Source organism: Xiphophorus maculatus, chromosome 3 (assembly GCF_002775205.1).
Source record: "Xiphophorus maculatus strain JP 163 A chromosome 3, X_maculatus-5.0-male, whole genome shotgun sequence".
In the NCBI taxonomy this organism is placed as follows: domain Eukaryota; kingdom Metazoa; phylum Chordata; class Actinopteri; order Cyprinodontiformes; family Poeciliidae; genus Xiphophorus; species Xiphophorus maculatus.
Genome location: NC_036445.1, coordinates 28660096 through 28681722, shown reverse-complemented (window position 1 = coordinate 28681722; position 21627 = coordinate 28660096). Strand labels below are relative to the sequence as shown.

Below are 21627 nucleotides of genomic sequence, written 5' to 3'. Positions count from 1 at the left end.
GATGGAAATAATTATTTACACGAACCTAACACAAAACAATACATGGTACCAATAAATATTTACATGCATGCAAATCATTAGGGCCTGAACTAAGATCAATCAAAGAATAAATTTAACTTAACGCCTCAGAGCAAATTAAACCAATAGAAATCTGGAACAAACTGACATTTTCTCCCACATTATCTGTGAACAGGAAAGATGGCCAGTCTCCCTACCCAAAAAGAACGTTCAACTAAATGTCACAATGTAACTGACATAAAGAACTGAAACAAAACGCATTTGGCCTGCAAATAAATTCAACACAATATAATATCAATCATCATTTATTAGGGATGGGACCCCTGGTCTCCATCACACAGATACCTATAAAATGGTGCGAGAAAAAGCTCTTGTTTTTTATTTAGATATTTTGCAGAGAAAACAGACAACAGCGTTTGGACTTTTCAATTCAAGATCAGATTACTATCCTAATTAATTCATGTCTTCTCTTCTGCTTAAGAGTTATCTAAAAAATTATGGTTGAAAAGTGAATATGAGGCAGCATAAAGAATATACACTTAGGTCTCTTAATAGGTCATGAAAATTTTATAAGGGCAACAATATAATAGCAATATGATTATGACAGTAGGATAAAGAAAATATCTCTGAGTGGAAAGAGATTGCAAGTTGAACCCACAACTTGCGGTCTGAAAGTTGTGGGTTTAATTCTAGCTTCCTCCTAAATTGGGTCTTTAAATTTAAAGACCTGCCCAAAGACCTCTGGAGTGTTGACAAACTGCACATGTTTCTAGGCCAGCAATATAATTTACTACTTTTTTGTGCGATTGTTGGATTTGAACTGTGTTGTTGCTATCCTGACTAAGTCTATCCCTTCAAAAGAGGTCTCTCTTCTCAATAGGACAACCCTATCCAGAGTAAACAAACTAAAACTGAAAATATGTGTGTCTGGCCAGACGGGGCAAAGAGAGAAAATGAAGCACTTTCTGAAATCCTAGATCTTTATAGGGAAAAGGACAAGGAGCCTGGGTTGAACTCTATAAAAAAATTTTTAAAAAAGATATACCCTCATTTTGATCTCTTTTAAATACAGTAATTTTAATTCAGTGAAGCACAGAAAATGTTTTACATGTAGTTAAATTGAATAAAATAGCAGAAATTTGCAACAGCAGTTTACCTTTGCCCAATGCTGCAATTGTGTTTCTAGGTTTAAGTGTCTTACATTAAAACATGAAGGTGCTGTGGTGGTGCAGCGGTTAAGCACAACCCGCATATAGAGGCCTTAGTTTTCGACAGGGCTGTCGCCGGTTCGATTCCTGACCTGGTGACCCCTGCCCCATGTCTTCCCCCTTCTCTCATTATCCACTTTCCTGTCAATTCACTATCAAATAAAGGCCACTAGAGCCAATAAACCCTTAAAAAAACATGAAACCTTAGGGATGTAGACAGTGCATATTCTAAAAGCACATCTAGCATGCTGAGATAGAGGTAGAGAATGTTGACAAAACCATCACAGTTCAGAAAAACATCTGTATTTGTTTGTACACCAAAGACAGATTCTATAAAACACATTTTTCTTTGAGAAATTTTGACAAGCTGAAGTAGTGGCTCACCCAGGGTCACATTCATTTAAAAACAACAACAACAGAAAAAAACGCCTGTGCATCTACAGGTCAACGTAGGGTCTGTTCAAATACAGAACCGTTCAGAGTAAAAGGATAAAAAAAAACTATAATAAAAAAAAATAACTAAGATGAAAACAACGTTTTTTCTGTTCGAGTTAATTCAGAGAAAGTTCTATGTTGTGCTCTAATAAACCCAAAATTTGACTGAGCCGTTTTTGAGAAGTCACTCAGCTGCAATAAAAACAGCTAGAATCAAAACGGAGAGAATGCACCAAATATATGCAGAGGATATAGTGGGACAAGCACATTTTTATTGGATCTCGAGAAAAAAAACCTTTACAGTATAAGGTAGCTTGTACATTGGGAAACTCCATTATGAATGGAAGTGGTTTGAGTTACACAGAAATATACATTTTTATTTTCAAATGAATATATCCCCAGAAAGATATTTGGGTTATTTTCTTTACCTTTATTTTAAAATGTCCCCTTTGTCAAATGGACAATTCATACAGGGTTTTCTATATTTTTACCACTAGGTGGCTCTGTTCGCCTTCTTCCTAATCTAATAAAGATTAGTGCCAGAAATGGCAGCTATTTCTTTCATGCACTGCCCCATGTGAGACATGTGAAACAAATGGTGAATAACAGTTGTCAAATACCGCGTCTGTAAAATTAACTGCTGATGGTAAAACGTCCTGCGGGGATGGTATTGAAATGAGAGGCTTTCTTGCTGGAGAAGACTCAATCAGAAGCAGGAATAGAAGGGGAATTTTGTTTTATTTTTAATCTCCAACATTCTCCAATGCAGCATGACTTTTTGGAATTCATTACCTAATACTGAGCAAATGCCAAGTAGAGCATTGTGTAAAACTAAGAAAATCACTGTACAAAGTGCATTTCCTACTGCTTCTGTTCATTAGACCAAAAATATGTTCAGTTCCAGCTTTCTGTTTGAGATATTATATTTAAAATGTGACCACTGTCGTTTTTATGTCCTCTTGTTTAATTGTTTGGTGATGTAACATTACCTGAAAGGATCTGAGGGACCGGATTGAGCAAAAACCCGAATGGAATGAAAGGGAGAAATGGAAAACCTACATTCGAATGATATAACCTTTCTCTTTGTAAGTATGCACGCTCCACATATCATGTAACCATTTAAGGTCTGCATTTTTTCCCCCTTTCTGTTCAGAATTTAGTACAAAGGTTAGATATCAGGTCAACGTCCCATGAGGAAAAGCCTGTACCCTTTTTTAACAGGAAAGTCAAACAAACTTCATAAAAATCCAGCCCTATTTTTAGCTGCCTGGGCAGTGGGTTATCAGATGACCTGTGGTGATGTTAAATATGGATACAAAGAGATAGAGCCAGGAAACTCAGCCGCCATCGGACTGACCTTTGAGCCTGAGGAAATGTTCAAATTCCTGGACGAGATTTCTAATTTAACAATGTCAAAACTTCAAACACGATTATACAATCAAAAAGCGATTGAATTCAAACAAAGAAGATTACGGTAGGTTAAAACATTACACCAGCTGCTGTCAGTCTGGGGACTACCAGGAAAAGGCTGCTTAACCAACTGGAGTAACACGATAATTAGCTAGAGAAGAAGAGTTTAAAATAACTTCTCTCTGCCGGCAGAGAAATATAATGCAGGTCAGCTAAACCTTCCGAAACACCTTAACAGAATCAGCCACAGGCAGTAAATAAGGCATGAAATGCGACAATGTTTTCCACACACGGGAGTTTGAGACAAGTCGGCAGCTGGGCCCCTGGAGGATAAACAGGGGTCTCCCAGGCCTTTCCAGGAAAAATGCTAGCTCAATTGCTCTCCAAGGTGGGCACACTTCCCGCTAATTTGCTAATGCGCTAATAGTGCGCTATTGCTAACTTTGAAAATGCAGTTCCGTTGCCTCTCTTTTACCTGCAAATGACTTTATTTCAAACAAGATAAAGGAACAAAATAAAACACTGACATAAGCGAACCAGATATAAACATACATATAGTTATCTAAGGGCATTACAGAATATGTAAATTATGTCAAAATTAAATTGGTGGTATCAAAGGCAGATATAAATTGAAATGAAGTTAGTGCGCTAGCATTAGCTTTCATTAAATACTGTGTTGGTGTAGTGTCTCAATGTTTGCATAGCTGATGTTCATGATTAGTGTTTTGGGATTAGTGTAACTAACATTTTAGTTAGCAGTTGCCCAGTACTGACATACAGTCATATTACTACTCTCACAGTTTCTCTGGCCAATCTGGCCACGTCTGTGAACATTTTCTGGGGCGTAGGAAGGATGTTCACTTTTGAGGGGCAGAGAAACCTTTTCATATTTTGTAGTAGGGCCACTCAGCTTTGGTGGTGATTCATTTTGGGCTTTATTTTTAAAAAGACACGAGGACTTTGCAAAAATACGCAGCTTAAGAATGTTGAAAAGTATTTTGAGAGGCAATAAGGTGGAGAGAGAAGATAAAGACATGCAGTAGATGGGCTTTGGATTTACCAAAGCGCATCCGCATCTGCATTTGGTTCACCTCCTCTACCAACCAGATTTTTTTCTGGATGTTTAGGCATTTTTTAAATTTGGTTAATGTGGAGGAACTCATCAGAAGATTTCCCACACTATTGTATTTCAGAAGTTCTTGCTAACATACATGGCCTAAAGTTTTGAGTTTTTTTTTTTTTTTTTGAAAACTGTTGAAAATGTTTGACTTTTGCAGGCACAACAGAGTACACATGTTATTATAGGTACATTGAAACTGTTACCAATATGTTTAGAATTTTAAGCTATCAAATAATAAATGCAGGATGAACTCTGTTCACCTTCAGATTTTCCTCTTTTCCAGCAAATATGCTTTTCAGGAACATCCCACTGAGCCAGAGACAGTCAATGGCACTCTCTGTCTGTGTGTGTATTTCTCCTTTGTGTGCCCACAGCCAGGCTTTTGTTCCGGCTCTGTGTGCTGTGCAGGAAGATCCAGACAGCTGAGACTTACCTAATCCACAGAGCTGCCTGACGCCATCTTCTGTTGGTCGACCTCTTTCACCCCCTAGGGACTAGATTTCGGTTAACTATTAAAAACCGGCAAATCACACACTTTTATATCAACATAAAAATTCAAACGTCTTCATATTTATTTCCTGCATGAGGTTCATACTTTTTTTTTCTTTTTTTTTCTTCTTGCGAGCAGATAGATCCAACGATTCGAAGGGGAGTCGTTGCAGCTTCCGTGTTTGGTGCAATAAAGAAGCGAATAAAAGCTGTTCTGAGCTTTTGTTGCACAGAAGAGACCAGAAGTTGCATTGACTGCTATTCAAGCTGTCCCGTCTTCTTTACCCCCTAGAGTTGTTGCCGTCACATTAGGCATTACTGTGTTACTAAAGAAAAGTAACATAAATACTGAAGGTACCAGCTTTGAGTTAATCTACTGCATATTATTTAATGTGTTTTGTCCAGTCACCCATCTAAAGGGAAGCACCTTTTGAGGCTGCCTAATCAGATGCCTGAACCACTTTAACTGTTTTCTTTCGATGCACAAGTGTTTTCACTGGAAAACTTGATTTGGAACACAGAAAAAAAATACATTCCAGCATTAAAATTTCATCTTCTGATGGCTACTTCCAGCAGGACAATGCACCGGGTGACAGACCTCGGATCGTCTTAATGTTGCTTTGCGAACATGACCTCCACTGTCACCAGATCTCAATTCAATAGAGCAGGTGTGTAATGTGGATATTTACAGGAACAGGATATTTGCATCAGTGATATCATCAGCAACTGCAATATGGAGCAAAATATTATGTTTCCAGCACCTTTTTGAGTCTATTGTTGAAACTAGTATTAAGGAGTTCTGAATGCAATGGAGAGGGTTCAACCCAGTAATCAGGAGAAAGTGATGAAGTGATATTCTGTCACAAAACAAGGCATAAAAACATTCAAACATATAAAAATGTCTAAGATTTGTATCTTAATGCTGTTTAAACTACTAAAAATCACTAATATGATTGATCTTCATATTTAGCTCCTGCATGAGGTTCTTTTTTTTTTTTTGGTTGAGAGTATCCTACGATTCGAATGGGCGCCATTGAAGGTGCCGTGTTTGGTGCAATAAACAAGCGAATATTTTGGGGGAGCTCATATTTATAATCTTACAAAATAAGATAAGATCTTCATTTCCTATGAGCGATGGAAAAATGTTTCTGCACCGACAGAGAATTAGGAGAGTAATTCAAGATAGACAGAGCGAGTGTGTTGGGTGGGTGGGTGTGTGTGTGAGAGAGAGAGTGTGGGTTGCGTTGCCGTTCCCACAAGTCAAAGGTGTTGTGTACCATGCAGCCTCCACGTCCCCATCAGCCTCGAATCACGCACCGAGATCTCCTCCTATTGGCCGGCACCTCAGCACACCTATGCGGTCTATTGGTCGCCGCGATAAGCCCCGCCCCTTAATCTCTCCCCGTCGCATTTGAGACGATGAATGAGAAACAGGTCGAGAGGAGAAAAGTGGGAAACATCAAATTCTGCACTTAGATATTCACGCACAGACGACAAGGCTGACCTAAAGGTGAAACCTAAAGACTGCTCCCCTGGGGAAATTTTTTAAAAATCGCCCAATCCAACATAGATGTAAGTAAGATTTTTTAATTCCACTTAAAAAAAAGAGAAATAAATATTGCATAAATTAGATAACATTTCTTTGAAAAGATTACTTTTGCATGGATAAGATTGCTTTATATTTGCAACCTGCTATGCATTTTATCCTTATGGCAGACAGGAGGGAGAAGGATGGCTGGCTCTGGCGGTCTGTGCCAGACCCCTGCCATAAAGGGGTTGTCTGGTTGTTTTGTAACCACTCTCAGCTTTCACTAGAAACTAGGTGAAAGGGGAGTGAGTGAAGAACACCGGCTGATCATGCCGGTTGCACGTCCTCCCTCCCCCATGTCCTGGAAATAGCTGAATCAATAAACCTGAAAACTAAACCTCCACAGGATGACTGTCAGTGAGGCATTAGACATTACTGTGTGGAGCCCGGAGCAAATTCTCAACACTTCTCTCTTGTTTTTGTCTGTCCGATCTCTAGAATGAAAGTTGAAATGGACCAAAATGAGGTGTTAGACACCCGGTCTGATTTCCAGCCTTCTTCAATGGGTGCAGGTGACCTGCAGGCAGTGGAAGCTCTGATCTCCATGACTGAGCACTGGAAGATGAGGAACTTCCGGCCCAAAGAGCCCAGACCCCTCACCCCCTCCTCAGAATGCTCAGAGGATGACTCTGTACCCTCCGGTCCTTCTGCGATGCTTGGGTCGTCTTTTGTAAGTGAACTATAATTTCAGTGAATGTCACATTGCTTGTTTTCTTTTCTGCATTGTATTTTGGCCAGCTGTTATTTGACGGACCAACACAAATTCGCACATATCCAGTGGCGACACCAGAAGATGTTCATATGGGTGCTGAACACGATTCTCTGGGTGTTCCAGTGGGGTGGCTAGCATTTTTCCAAGTATAGCCATGCCTCCCCACCCCTCACACTTTTAGGGTTTCACTGTTCATATCTGTGAATTGAAAATTTTCTCAAGCAAAATGTAAAAAAAAAAGAAAAGTGTAACATGCATAACTGTACAGTTCAGTGAAGGCATCTCTGGGGTTTTTGGAGACTTTTAGTGAACTAAGAGCATCATGAAGACCAAGTGACGTAACAGACTGGCCAGGGATAAAGTTGTGTGAGAGATTTAAAGCAAGGTGAGGCTATAAAACAGTTATCCAAGTTTTGGACATCTCATGGAGTGATGTTCAATCTATCATCTCAACTAAAAACCTACCCAGACCTGGTGATGCAACTCAACTCATGGGCAAATCAAGGAGAGGATTAGAGAAAGAAGTGGCCACGAAAGCCAAAGCATCTCTGAAGGAAGGGGTACAGCTCAGATGGGAAGATCTGCTAACACTATTAGTGGAGCACTCCATGAATCTGGACCTTAATGGAAGGGTGGTAAGAAGAAAGCCAGTGTTGAAAGAAACACATTAGAGGTCCCATTTCCAGCTTGCCACAAGCCTATAAGTGACTCAGCGAAATGTTATAAAGGTTGTCTGAACAGATAATAAAGTTTGTTGGCCTCCAAATGTGGATAGTTGACACCCTGAACAAATTATCTCTAAAGTTAAACAGGGGGGCAGCAGCGTCATACTGTCGGCGTTTTATAGGGAGGGACAGTGAAGATCGTCAAAGTTGACAGGCAGAAGGATGAAACTATTCACTGGGCTACCCTGGAAGAAGCTGTTAAGAGATGTGTCTTTGTGACCTGCAAATTAACACAATGAAAACCATGCATTATCTTTCCCCCTTTTCGGTAATCCATTACTTTATGTTGGTCTATCTCAGCAAAATACAACATAATTTGTGTTCATAACCTGCAAAAATATTAAGTGGTGTGAGTGGATTGGCAGCAGAACTGAAAACTTAGTCCCACTCTTTGACTTTTCTTGCAGTGTATGACGCCACCCTACAGCCCACCCCACTGTGAGGCCACCCTTTCAGGGTCACCGCCTAAACTGCATCACTCTCCAGAGGATACAGCCATTTCCCAGAAGTACCAGTGCACTAGCGTGATCCGCCACACTGCGGATATCCAGCACTGCTCCTGTAGCACTCATCAACCCTTGCAAGAAGACACAGCCTCGGTGTCTCTTGCGCAAGACTCTAAAACGAATGTGGACGCCTTTAACAGTTGGACTAACCAAGACTCTGATAAAACTGTTGCAAAACAGAAAACCTCCAAAGATGCATCAGTGCATTTTGAACCCAGCCAGATCCAGATGAGTCGGATAAAACCAAACGATAGATCAAACATGGTGCCTTTAGTTCCGGCTGGGATCACTCTAGTTTCTCATGTACCAGTCTTTAGCCAGATCGTTCCCTTGTCCTCCACACTCACCACTAGACCGCAAAACAGTGTCACAACCTCTACGTCTGTTCCATTAGCAATCACAACCTCACATGGTTCACAGCAGGAACTTGGATCGCCACTGATACCAACAGGTTCCCCTCCACGTATCCTGTTAGTAGAAGGTCAGGTGGTGAAAGGGCCCGCAGTGTTTCTTGTCCACCAACCATCTGTTCCTGCCATCTGGAACCTTCAGCAAGTGGAGAGGACATCTGGTGGCACCAGGTTTGCACCCATTGCCCCCGCTCCTGGGCGTGCCGCGTTGGAGCAAAGGAGCGCCGCTCTGCAAAGAGAGTCGTCACGTGTGCGCAGTCATGTTTGCCCTCATGAGGACTGTGGCAAGACCTACTTCAAGAGCTCCCATCTCAAGGCCCACATAAGGACACATACAGGTAAGAGACGAAGAATCTCAAGAAGTGCGATCTTGCTGATGATTCAAGCACAGTGAAAGTCAAATCCCCTCTGTCTTTGTCCCAACAGGTGAAAAACCCTTCAAATGCAAGTGGGAGGGCTGTGAGAGGCGATTCGCTCGTTCGGATGAACTTTCCCGCCATCGTCGAACACACACTGGAGAGAAAAGGTTTACGTGCCCCATGTGCCTCAGCCGCTTCATGCGCAGCGATCACCTGGCTAAGCACGCCCGACGACACTTTGTGGCGAAGAAGAAACCCTTCTGGGCATTAGGGATCAGCCCCACCGCAGACCTCTCTGCATCCATTGCTGTTAAAGTCTCCTCTATGAACGCTCTCGTGAGACACTCTAATTGCTGAAAGGCCAAAGACTGCGAAAGCAAACAAAAACTTATTGAGGCTGAATTTGCACAGATATTTATGTTTTTCCAGTTAAAAAGTGCAACAGAGATTAAGCACTGCTGTGTGTATGGAGAAGAGGAATCAAACTCTCTTCCATGAGCTCTTTTTTTCCTGCAACTTTTTGTTTTTCTGTCAACCTTTTTTTATTTGAACAAAGAGTCTGTTTGTGCCTTATAAAGTATATTATTTTTAAACAATGTTTGTGCAATGTTTAGTTTTTGTTAGGAACACAGTATTACAAAGCAAACTTTGTTGTTTGAGGTCAATATGGATATTGAGATCAAGGGTTTGCATGTTTCTGGGGTAATGAAGTTTGTGCTGTAACTGGTAGGGTAGGTTGCTGGTTCAAACCTCGCTCCATTTGTCTCACATGTTGTGTAATTGGGCAAGATACTTCTCCCGTCTTGCCTGCCAGTGGTGGTCAGGGTCCAGTGACACCGATGCATGGCAGCCCTGCTTTTGACGAGAGAAATTAAAAACCCAGTAACACACAGCCACGTCATTTAGCTGTTTATTAATGTTCATTTTGACAAGCTACAGCAGCAACTTAACAGAAGGCAAGTGCCTTACCAGTTTTATTCTTAGACACAGATTTGGGAGACGGCTTTACAGATGTGAGACATGCAATACAAGCAACCTTGCATTGTCAAAAACTCTGGCAATAATCTTGCAACACATATATTCAGTATAAATAACAGGATGTGAAGTTTATAGAAAACACAAAACGTACTGTTTTGTTACTGAAATGTCCCTTTCTGTTGCAGCTGATTCCTTATCCATCAACACTTACCCTGTTCCATCTGCAGCACATGCTGTATAATGCTCTGGCTCTACGATCTGCTGGCCCTTTTCGGAAAGCCGCTCTGCACTTTGGCGAAACACAAAACACACCAACCAACTGGTGATCACTTAAACCGTTGCTTTCAAACCGCACCGGGCCGAAACAGTCTATGTTTTCTGCAAGGAGCAGATGCCACTGCGACACCAACGATAACTGAAAATAGTAGATTTTTGAAAGAACTGATGGGAGTTAAGCTTGTCATATATAATAAATTATGCAAGACAATAAAAATTATAAATACAAGTGTAATAAAAAATTATTTCAGAGCAATGTTTCAATCACTCAGATATGCAATTTACTGAGACTGGCAACACTAGCAGAAGTAGTAAATACATCAGTTAAATATATAATCACAACAATTCTACATATACCTAATTCAGTAAACTGCAATTCAATGGGATGCTGATAACATAAAATACTTGAGTAATTCTGAAATAATTCTGCTACGTACTATTTGACATGAACTGTTTTGATTTTCAGGGTGTAATCTCATCAGAGTTGAGGATAAGGTTAGATCCTGGTCCCAGTGCTTTTACACATATCTGCACAACTGGCTTAATGAGTTCGTCAAGGTGAAGGACAATAGCAGCGCAAACCAGTAGGAGAAGCCGAAAGCCTTCTTGGTCGGCAGGTTGCTAAGCTGGAACAGACAGTGCCGCTTCTGTTTGGCAGGAGCCGAGGAAATATGGGATCCATGAGAAGTACTTCATCGTAGTCTCATTGGTTACACCAGCATCCTGCATTTCTACCCTAAAGAAGGAAACAAGCATAAAAATAAAAAAATTAAATAACTGATTCCTTCTGAATGCAGAAGAAAAACGTCAGAGAGATTCTCACCAATCTCTCGAGGATATCACATAGTGGACAGGGGGCGGTGTTGAGTCAGTGGGAGGGAATAGAGGCTGACCCAGAGTGTAGGCTCCGGCTTGTGGAAACAGCAGCCAGTCCCCAGTGTGGAGCTCAGGTAGCAGGCAGTGGTCCACCACTTGGTCCAGGTCGTCCCCAGAGGGACCCCACAAGCTGCTGCTGAACACTGGGAGGTCCAGAGACGCATTCTGTCCACAAGGCATCAAACAGAATCATTAAACCATTGGAAATTAAAGGGACAGATCAGATTTGTTGAAGTTATGTTCCCTTATCTGTGATAGCAATGTCATATTTGTAGAAAGAGTTGTAAAAAAAAAAAAAAGTGAAGAAATCCTCAAAGACGTGCCATGTATACTGACTAGCTAGGGATGAACTGATTGCAGTTTTCTACTTGATCACAGATTTCTAAAAAGGCTGACCTGCTGATTCTGATTTTTGTAGGAAAAGTCCCTAAATATAACACCAAGTTGGCCACTGTGCAGATCAGTTTCATAGATACTGTAGATAGATAGATAAATCTTTATTGTCATTGTCACAAGAACAACGAAATTTAAATCACAGTATTAAATTTCGCACATCTACGTATCGGTTGATCTCCAAAAACTAAGAAAATCAGGGCCGATTTAGCCCTACTATTGGCAATTTAAAGGACATTAGACATAATGCTATACTACGCTATTGAATGAGGTTGTTTTCACAACTGAATGTAGTCTGTGATACACGTCAAGTTCCATTATCTGAGCCTGCACTAGTCTGCTTGATCAGCTGATTGTTGGGATCATTTCCAAACAACTAGGAAACCTGGAAAAGCACAGGAATGTGCACCATCTGCTGCACAAGTGACAACCTGTTGCTGAACCAGAATCTTACTCTAGTCTTGGCAGACTTTGATTTATGCAGCTCATTGACGAGTTGTAGCTCACGAGGAAGACTGATACAGAAGACAGTTAAAAAACAACCATTATCAGCCAAAACCGATGTTAGTGTCGATTTATGTGACGTCCCTCCACAGTACAACATACAACACGAGCAACGGTCTTAAAGTGCAGATGCTTATTCTCCAAAATAAAGCGGCGTAAGCCATGGATCTAAACATTTGCAGTTAAAATTGGATTAAATAGGTAAAATCTGACTACAAATGTAAATGATAACTGTGTTTACTTAATGTAAAACTATGTCTTTAATGTGCATGGTTAACAATAGTCACCCCACTGTTGCCAACTTATCAATTTTGTTGATTTACCTACTGACGTTTCAGGTGAAAAACTCAGTATTGGCCAAAATCGGAATTAGCAGGTTGTTTGTTTTTTTTTTTTAAGATCTGTGATCGGCCAGAAAACTGTCATCGGTGCACCCCTACTTTAAGGCGTGGGTGGAAAGAACAGTCTTGTTGGGTTTGCATGTTCTATGTCCGGAATGTTGTTGAGACTCACCTTATGAACAGACGGCGTTGCAATTACTGTTTCTGAGAGCTTGCTTGAAAATGATCCGTACACCCCCTCGTTCATGTAATACTGGAACTCTGGCTCCTCATTGGGAGACAGCTCGCCTGTTCAAGAATGTAGAGTTTATTTAATACTTCAAAATACAGTCTAAAGGTGACCGAAAGCTTTAATTAATCCCGTAAACGCATCAAATTAAATTATTCATCTTAACCACAAAGCATTGTTCAACCTACTTTGTTTCTGGTCCTGGCAGTCACGAGCCATCACCGCTTTGGAAATGATGTTCACAGCCAGAGTGAATGCAGTGGACACAAAGAAGCTTCCGGGTTCTGCAATAATGGAGACTCCAGTGGAAGAAGGGAAGTAAAGGTCCACCATGGACATGACAGCACAGTTAATCTAAAAAAAAAACAAAAACATGACAGGATGTTAGGAATTTTAAGTCTAAGCTAAATCGAATACATCCAGAAACATCATGAAAGCACAGCTGACCATTTCCAGCTGAATCTCAGAACCACTGAATCCGCCTCCAATGTCCAAGATGTTCATGCTGAAACCGACCTCCTCCTGCCGGAGACAAAAGCGAAATATTACCCGTTTTACCCATCTCTGGAGCTGAAACTAAAACCAGTTCACTTTTAAATTTACAATACTTACACCCATGTCAAAGACGCAGCGGGCATCAGAGATTGCATGACTGTAAACCTGGTCATCGTCACATGTGCTGGAAATGTGAGACCTGAAAGGGAGAAGACGCCCGTCACAGTCGCACAAAGTCCGGTTTTATTCGGTTTACTGCAGAATATTATTTTCTCGGGAATGAATTGCTGCTGTGGAATCACTTCAGTGTGTTTGTTTAGGATGATTTTCACCGCGTCTCACCTGACTCCCACAACTTGCACACCGAGCTCCTTCGCGCTCTCCAGCAGACGCCTGCAGTCTTTGAGGGAGCAGCCGAACGTCATGCCCATCTCGTCGTCTGGGTTACGGGCCTCGGTGGACACCTGCAGCAGCAGCCTGGGTCGACGCATGGCAGAAAGAGCAGCGGTTACCGATGTGGAAGTTCACTCAACAATTTGGTGTTGGGTCACAATGTCCAGCTTCTTTCACAGTATATGTCCATGTTCAAGGTGGTGCAATTACATTTTTAACTACTGTCAGGTGTTTTAACACCAGAACCAACCTGGATTCTTGCACTTACCCTGGTTAGCACTCTGCTAAAGAAGTAATTAGCATGAGCTACAGGAAGTCTATTGCTACACCAACTAGACACGATACCCCATTGATCACAATTACACAGTTTTCAGATGATAACCTGCCCCAATAGTTATTGCCATAAATTATAATAGTGTTGTTTTAAAACCATTTCAAGTACTATATAATCACCTTCCTAAAATAATGGCCAATGTCTTTTTTTTCCTAAATTATCTTTTAGCAAGAAAAGATTTGGAAAAAAAAAAGAAAAACATGACTTACGCCATTGTCAATATCCTAAAATAATGTCCTAATAATGCGAATTCAGCCTTCCAAAGATTAATAAACTTTAAGTCTGTACAGAACACTTAACATTGAAACTGCAAGAAATTTTAAATATCCAAAATAAAACACAACAACCAAAAATGATAAATAAAAAGAAAATGAACAAAACATCACACACAACCAAAATCAAAAATAAAATGGATTATGGCGTCTCTGTAAATAAGATATCATTGTAACATAACATAACGTAATACAGTGAAGTTTTATCTTTTTAAGCTTGGAACATCTTGGAGGCCATGGCAGGATTTTAGAAACTTTAGAGTCTCACTGACGTCTGAGTAAAGCTAAATGATGCTTAGCAGCTAGCTCAAAATGTCAATTCAATAATGGTTAAATTATTGTGCCATCACATCAACTTCTTATAAAAGAAAATGCTCATGGAAGGCTAGACAGAATGATAATTTAATAATACAATCTAATATAAAAAACTTATTTTAGAATCTCACTAAGCTAACTTCAGTAGCAGCAGGTCTAAGCTTTACCAAAACTGGGGACTGAAATCATCCACAAATTCTGAACACAGCACATCTAGTTCCTCATCAAAGTGCATCAGTCCACTGACTGGAAACACATACTGCACTGACTTACTTGGCATTAGGGTGGCAGCGAGAAATCTTGCGCAGCTCTGCTTCGTTATCACACACAAGGAGGTCAATGCCATTTTTAGCCGTGTATTTTATGTGGGAGACTTGTTTGCAAACGCCGCTGTAGATGATGTCTTCGGAGGGAATCCCATGGCTCTGCACGAGCTCAAGTTCAGACTGGAATTCAAAAACAGTCTGAACTGAGAAAGAAGCAATACAGGCATCTTGACGCTCTGCTAAAATGAAACACTTCACGCCCATCGGACCAAACCGACAGACAGCAAAACTCCTATAAGGTGTGAGCATTACCTTGTTGGAGCACGTGAACCCGGAGCCAAGGGCAGCGAGAACCTCAATCACTGCCGGGCTGCTGTTGCATCTGACAGCATAGTAAGGACGAATTTGGGGCATGTGAGTTCGCCAGCGAACGTGCTGCCTCATGATCGCTCCCAGGTCAGCGACAAAGAAAGCACTCTTCTCAGACTGCAAAGAGCGAGAGCAGAAATATGAATGAGATTAAGATATACCAACTAGGCCTGTCGCAATAATAAATCAATTAAATCGCATGATAAATTAAATATCGAGTATTATCAAACGCAATCATTTCCATTAGCGTGATTTATCGTTTTCTTTTTTTTACCAAAAAGCCTTCAGTCTGTTTGCTTTGCTCTCAAATAACCATTTTTCTGAAGGACAGTTTTGTTTACACAGACTTCATAAGTCATTTTAGTTGTTCTTTCTGTTGTTTTTGTTCATTTATTTTGGATTTTTTAAATATCTTACACTCCCAGCATTAAACCGTCACCAGAATTTAAAGCTTATTGATCTTTAAGAATATTTTCTTGCATTATTATGCCATTATCATTACAATACTTGAAAATGGTCTCAAAACAACAATATTATTGTTTACCGCAATAACGTCTGGAACAGTTTATCGCTCCAGCAAAAATTTGTTATGGTGGCAGGCCGGGCACCAGTCAGCTCCCCCTCACTTTGCTAAGTTTGGAAAAGGTGTAAACCAATGGACTTTAACACAGTTATGGCCCTGAATCTAACAAAAACTATTCAAAGCAATGTTTAGTGAAGGTGGAGCGCGCTCACCAGTGTTTGTTCTTCAATGTGATTATTAATCACATCACTTAGGGCGGTGCCTCCGTCCAGTAAGCTGACAGAATACTGCGGTTCATCTGTGATGCCTTTCATCCTCTGGATCTTTGTCTTCTGATCCGACAGGCATAAAGAACGGAGCTGGTCAAGAGTGGTTTTCGTGGCTGCACGTCAAGCCCCTGGGGTCCTAGATTTACACAACAAACTGTGGAGGGGGAAAAAAAAAAAGTCAAAATCTGCTGGGAATGTTTCAAAACATTAATGCAACATAAAGCTCTATTAGTAACTTCATTAAACATTCATTTCCCCCCTTTATTATTGGTATTTGTTTCCCTTTATTATAATTATTATTTTTCCTCTGCAATTTCATCAGAAAACACACTCCGTATTACAAATGCCTGTACTGGACTTTTTTTTTCCTTCCTTTTTTTCGGGCACACATTTTGTTTTGTTTCTGTGTATGCTCACCTAGTCTTAACTTGATTTGTTTATATCACAATGATTAAAAAAAGTGTTACTTAGGCTAATAAAATCAATTTCATTAACTATGAACCCATTAAAAAACATAAACAACTCACTGATCTTTTGCTGGAAAAGTTGCCAAATATTGCGATAAAGTTGCCATGTCGGTGAAGGTGAGGTAATTATTGCTAACTGTGACCTGTAATGTCTACTCTGTTGTCTTTTCAGTACATTTTTAAACAGCAAATATTACATTAGAAGCCACTGCTGACAGTCAACTTGTACTTCATTGCCTTTTGTAGCAAAATGTTAAAGAAGCAAAGGGAATATTTAAGTGTAATTAGAAAGTCTGTAGCTGAAAAAAAAACAAAAAAAAAAACATGCAATGTTTTTTTTTTTTTTTTGCAACAAAAGCCAAAAATACATCTAAGAGGTTTGAATCTAAATATAGCCATTCTGCAATTTATGTGGGACAGTTTTTCGATACAGAGGCTGAACAGAAGTAGCCTTCCAACTGAGATACACTGCGTAAAAAAAAAAGGTACGTGAAAATGCTATTTGTGTATCTTCTGATAAGAGGCATCAATGTACCTACATGGAGGAGTCCAGTGAGGAACTCGTCCGCTATCAGCTAGGATCCCAAGGCGGCTCGGCGTTGAAGTCAAACGGCTCTCTGTTAAGAGCTGCCCCTAGATCCTCTGGGTAGTTGTTGAACACCTGCAGAGAACCAGAGGAGGACAGAGAGGAAGACAAAACAATTACTGACCAAGTTAAAAGACAAAAAACACAGCAAGTAGTAGCCCAATAATGGTTTTCCTTTCCTATTACTTACATGCCTTAATTACTAAGCTAGTAATTAAGGCATTACTAAATGACTAGTTTAGTTTACTTATTGACAAATCAACTATCACTTTTTTTAGTAAGAAAGAAAGAAATAGAGGCTAAGGACTTGATATACTTATGGGTATAATCCTACAATTACTATTTTTTTAAAATATGAAACCATAAACTCGCACATTAAAATATATACCTATAAACACACAAACATAAGTGGGAGAGTTACAATCACATTATGACCGTAAAACTTTATTACTCCTCATCCGCCAAACAATATTAAGTCACCTAATATGACATTGATTCATTTGTAATTTCTCCCTTAGCTTATTATTACTGTGTCATTTATCGGATATTAGCATGAAGCCACCTTCAAGGCAGTCATTTGAACGTTTTTTATACAATCTGAGTAAAGTTACTACCATATCAACCACGTTAATAGCATTTTTAGGCATTCACACCAGGCAAACATGTCCGTCCCGCTTAATTTAGCAAACAGCAAGCGATGGCTAACAAGGAGCTAACAGTGGAACCAGCTAACGCTACTTACGTTGGCTGAAGACCCAAAACTGGGACGAGAACGCTTTTTCCTTTTTGGCGGAATTTTTAAAGCGTGTTGGGTTTACTGACAAAGAAAGCTGCAGCTGCCATAGAAACAGTGAGAGTTGCGTATTTTAGCTGCTGGCACCACTCATTTATTACAACTGATTGAACGAAGACGACGGAAGTGACCGACACTCGGGAGCGTCAAGCAGGAAAGTACAAAATGAAGACACATCCGGCAATTTAACAAAATAAAAGCGATATGGAAATAGTTTCAGTAAATTCCGACAGCCGATATGGAGACAATTTTTAAGTCAGTAGCAGCGGCGCCGGATTCATTTTTGAGGTGGGTGGGGGTGCCGTGGGGTGTTTTCATCACCTATGATCAATTCAGTGGGTTTGTCGTAATTTGTCCCGTAGTAAACAGCAAACATCCCTTACAACGTTTTAGGGTCTATCATGCGCTGCGGTCTGGCTAGATTCGATGATTGTTTGCTATTAAATGCACTGCGGTCATAGACATTTGGTGGAAAATAATCAGTAAAAAAATGTTAAAAGTTGTCAGTGGGGAACATGCAGAAGGCAGCTTTACACAGAGCATTCAGCTCTCAATGTGCACACAGTGCGACCAGCCGTACAGCTGCGGGAGCCCTCTGCTGTGCTACTTATTACAAGTCCAAAATACGCACAATACAACTATGCCGAGGATAGATAGATATGACGAAAATCACGACTGGTCAAATATTTGTAAAATTAAAAAAAAAAAAAATAGATGTCAGATATCCTCAATGCCAATTTAGAGCAGCAGGAGAACCTAATAGTCCCAGCGTATCATCACGTTACGAAGGGGGGAGGTAATGGGCCCCTGACCCTCCTGTTCCGGCGCCTATGATTAATAGTCGCATTCATTTCAATAACATTAATAACGAAAAAATAATAGTGAAAAGCAATTCATCTCATAGAGATGATGAAAGAGCTTGATTAATTTCAGATTGACGTCGCTCTGTCAAATTTAAATTAATATGGGAAGTGGTAGAAACTCCACACCGAAATATCCTAGCAATTAGAAAAATGTCACTTTTTTGATGTAAATTCATTAAGAACAAAAAATATTTTAAGTTCTCATTCATAGTACTTTTTGTACACAATATGCATGGCAAGCTATGGAACCAAGCTACTCTGAGGTAATAAAATAATCATTTTAAAACTTTCAAAGAACTAGAATTTTACATCTAATTCGTTACAAATTGCTCTTAATGAGATGCCAGAAGGATGTTGGATAGACTAGACTTTCAGTTAACTGGTACCACTTACTGCTTCACACTGCCATGCAGCTGGCTGAAAGAAGGCAACTACATTTTCACTAAATTTGGCTGTATGGAAATATTTCCAGTTACACAAACAAAACGCACTTAATATATTTTAATGACTTAAACAATAAATAAGCATATTATTTTAGCATGGGTGACAATAACTGTTGCCTTTTTGTTTGTCATTAAAGCAGTTGGAAGAGCAAAGCTGTTATACATGTTGGTATTAAATGTTTGGGCTGGAACCGCAACAAAGTGAAATAGTATTTTTTCTTACTTATGCTGTCCTATTAACAAGTCTTCTTTAGATTGTTCACTTTTTCTAAGTTAACATTTTTATGCATAATACAATACAATAAACACATCAGGCATTTTTCTTTGCTGCAGTGGAGCACATGACAAACAATCTCCAGGAAGAAGCTGCTGCTGTTAGAATTTAATTTAACTTTAATGTCATCAGTTGAAGTTAAATTAATTTTCAAATTTCCTTTTTATCGTATAATGCATCTGTTACGATCCGACCCATCTGGCAAACATTTGATAATCCGTACTTTTTCTGATTACCTGTGCTATGTCTTCTTCGCATTTTCCATGGCTGTTCAGTGAGGACCAAATGTTGTCCAGTAAAGTTTGTGGAATATTCCTGCCTATAATAAATCAATCAGAATCTTCCTAATGTCACAATCAGATATTACATTCATTTTATTTTTCTTAAAGCTCATGCTAAGACAGGACTTTCTTGTCCCACAGCCTCAGTTGCTATGACTTTGAGTTGTGCCTGCCCCTCTCTTTTTCCTTTCTTCCTTCCTTCTTTCCTTTTTTTTTTTGAGAAGATGAATTTACATGTCTCCCTCCTCAACACTGGAGGAGGAGGGTGACAAGGAAAGCCCAACAACTGTTTGCCAAACACAGAAGTGAAGTGTTTTCTCACATCATGCCAGCATAAAGCAGCAAAATAAGTTGCAGATGGACTTTTAGCCACAAATTTAAATATATGTATATATATATATATATATTACGAATGAAGCTGTTTCTGTGTGTTTTATTTCCCAGGTGCAAAGATCTCCTGAAGTCTGCCTTGTCATAGCTACTCCATGTTCTCTTAAGTGAGCGTTTTCTGTACAGTCGGAGAACACACAGTACCCATAACCAAAACACACAAACAAGGCATGCCTATTCTGAATAGCCACATGCAAACAGCAGCTTCTTATCACGCTACAAAAGCTACAATCCAGCAAACTTTGCCCCAGTGAACCTACAAGCCTTAATCGCCTATGAAAATCCTCTGTTTTCCAAAAACAACAATATCCACGAAGTATTTGCCACCTTGATTGACCCAAATATATTTCAGAACCTGCAGCAGTTCATGCATGATGTGTTCCTTTAAAAAAAAAAAAAAATCTTCAAATTGTTAGATGAAATCTGAATGTGCCTTGCGGCAAAATAAACAATGGCCTTGTTTGTTTCACTAATAAAACTATTACTGAGAGTCCATTGTAAAGACCGGAGAGGCTTTCCTCGGGCTGCGGCACAAAAGCTGTTCCGTGTTTTGTGCCCGTTTTCTGCGACACAAACTGAGGCTATGTATATATAAGGCTAATCATACATAGCATCTAGAGTGGCTTCCAGTAAAGCTTGCTCCTGATTTCCATTGTTTGGCTCATAATAGGCAGCGCAGCCCGTTGGGTATGCGACAGAGGGACATGCGTACCACCCACCGTCAGGCCAAATACTCCAGTGGCTGCATTGTGCTGCAGGAATTCATATCTGCAAACATTGCAAACAGATTACCTCAGTGCACAGATTTAGGCAGACCCTAAATCGGGTCTGATTGAATTTCCAGTCAGACAGAACAAAACAGGCCTTTTAAAACCGATTAAATGGGTAACAGCTGAAAAAAATGTATTAAACAACATCCAATTTATTTCTTTTTTTTTTACAATAAATTGCAGCTCTTAGTCACCAATATAATGAATGTTTAGGTATCAGGTCTTCTTTGTAAATCCACGTTTAATTATTAGGCCATTAATCCATCATGTGGACATGAGCGACTGCACAAATCCTCTATGAACTGATTTTATGCAAGTTGCTGTGGTGTTGTTAAGTCACACAGACATGGTTTCCCCTCTTTTTGCCAGAGAATGCCAGTGAGCAGAAAGGAAATGCAAACAAATGTCTCACAATGATCTGCATGATAATCAGGGAAAAAGAAACGCAACTGGATCCAAGAACCCATATAACAACACACTTGGCTGGACCTTCCCTGCTATTCAGAGTCTGTGTTGACAAGCCGGACACTCTTTCCAAAATCAAATGAATAAGTCAGACATTTATGACCATGTTTTATACATTTTTGTTCATGTGATGAGTATGTATGCGAGACTAAACTGAGCAGCATTTGTTCAGCCGTGAATGCAACAAATATAAAGCATTATTTTTGATGTGATTTGAAATAAGAATCCGAAAGCATTTATCCAGGAGGGAAAGAAATAAAATAATTTACCTAAAAATAAACTGAAAAGATGAATCAACCCTTATCTGCAGCCATTTTCTTGACATGTCATGTTCAACAATTGTATCAAAGAGGTGGAGAGAGACTGTAAGATAGTACCTGAAGGGCAAACAATAACGCAGTCTGACAAATGATGCACATTTAACCTTTGTCTCCACCCTGCAAAAGACAGAGTGTCTTTAAACTTCATAATTATGTCAGATC

General features: G+C 39.8%; 2 protein-coding genes across 5 annotated transcripts; one reads left to right on the top strand and one right to left on the bottom strand.

Annotated features, from left to right (window-relative positions):
• Positions 1-6102: 6102 nt before the first annotated feature.
• LOC102226573 (Krueppel-like factor 10) lies at positions 6103-9576 on the top strand. Of its 2 annotated transcripts, none has more exons than XM_023331187.1 (4): positions 6103-6252; positions 6781-6938; positions 8113-8959; positions 9048-9576. In XM_023331187.1, the coding sequence occupies exons 2-4, from the start codon at positions 6813-6815 to the stop codon at positions 9335-9337; spliced, it is 1263 nt and encodes a 420-aa protein (XP_023186955.1). In that variant the 5' UTR covers positions 6103-6252; positions 6781-6812; the 3' UTR covers positions 9338-9576. The 2 variants fall into 2 exon arrangements, with proteins under 2 accessions (XP_023186955.1, XP_014325892.1); XM_014470406.2 differs by having other exon boundaries at positions 6707-6938.
• Positions 9577-9874: 298 nt separating this feature from the next.
• On the bottom strand, positions 9875-19641 carry azin1 (antizyme inhibitor 1). 3 transcript variants are annotated; one of them, XM_023331189.1, is made up of 12 exons: positions 19476-19641; positions 16820-16941; positions 15757-15967; positions 14965-15138; positions 14660-14832; positions 13415-13549; positions 13190-13271; positions 13025-13099; positions 12766-12931; positions 12521-12636; positions 11058-11275; positions 9875-10970 (listed from the first exon to the last, which is right to left on the bottom strand). In XM_023331189.1, the coding sequence occupies exons 3-12, from the start codon at positions 15856-15858 to the stop codon at positions 10856-10858; spliced, it is 1356 nt and encodes a 451-aa protein (XP_023186957.1). In that variant the 5' UTR covers positions 15859-15967; positions 16820-16941; positions 19476-19641; the 3' UTR covers positions 9875-10855. The 3 variants fall into 3 exon arrangements, with proteins under 3 accessions (XP_023186957.1, XP_023186956.1, XP_005803509.1); XM_023331188.1 differs by lacking the exon at positions 19476-19641 and adding an exon at positions 17609-17799 and having other exon boundaries at positions 16816-16941; XM_005803452.3 differs by lacking the exon at positions 19476-19641 and adding an exon at positions 17609-17799.
• Positions 19642-21627: the final 1986 nt, after the last annotated feature.

What these genes read in the sequence shown, in the direction of transcription:
- LOC102226573 (XM_014470406.2), top strand. Translation starts at nt 6,708, where the DNA reads ATGAAAGTTGAAATGGACCAAAATGAGGTGTTAGACACCCGGTCTGAT. An exon ending in CGATGCTTGGGTCGTCTTTT is followed by an intron (nt 6,939 to 8,112) that starts GTAAGTGAACTA and finishes CTTTTCTTGCAG; the next exon opens with TGTATGACGCCACCCTACAG. An exon ending in CCACATAAGGACACATACAG is followed by an intron (nt 8,960 to 9,047) that starts GTAAGAGACGAA and finishes TTGTCCCAACAG; the next exon opens with GTGAAAAACCCTTCAAATGC.
- azin1 (XM_023331189.1), bottom strand. Translation starts at nt 15,858, where the DNA reads ATGAAAGGCATCACAGATGAACCGCAGTATTCTGTCAGCTTACTGGAC. An exon ending in ACATTGAAGAACAAACACTG is followed by an intron (nt 15,139 to 15,756) that starts GTGAGCGCGCTC and finishes CGCTCTTTGCAG; the next exon opens with TCTGAGAAGAGTGCTTTCTT. An exon ending in GTGCAAGTTGTGGGAGTCAG is followed by an intron (nt 13,272 to 13,414) that starts GTGAGACGCGGT and finishes TCTCCCTTTCAG; the next exon opens with GTCTCACATTTCCAGCACAT.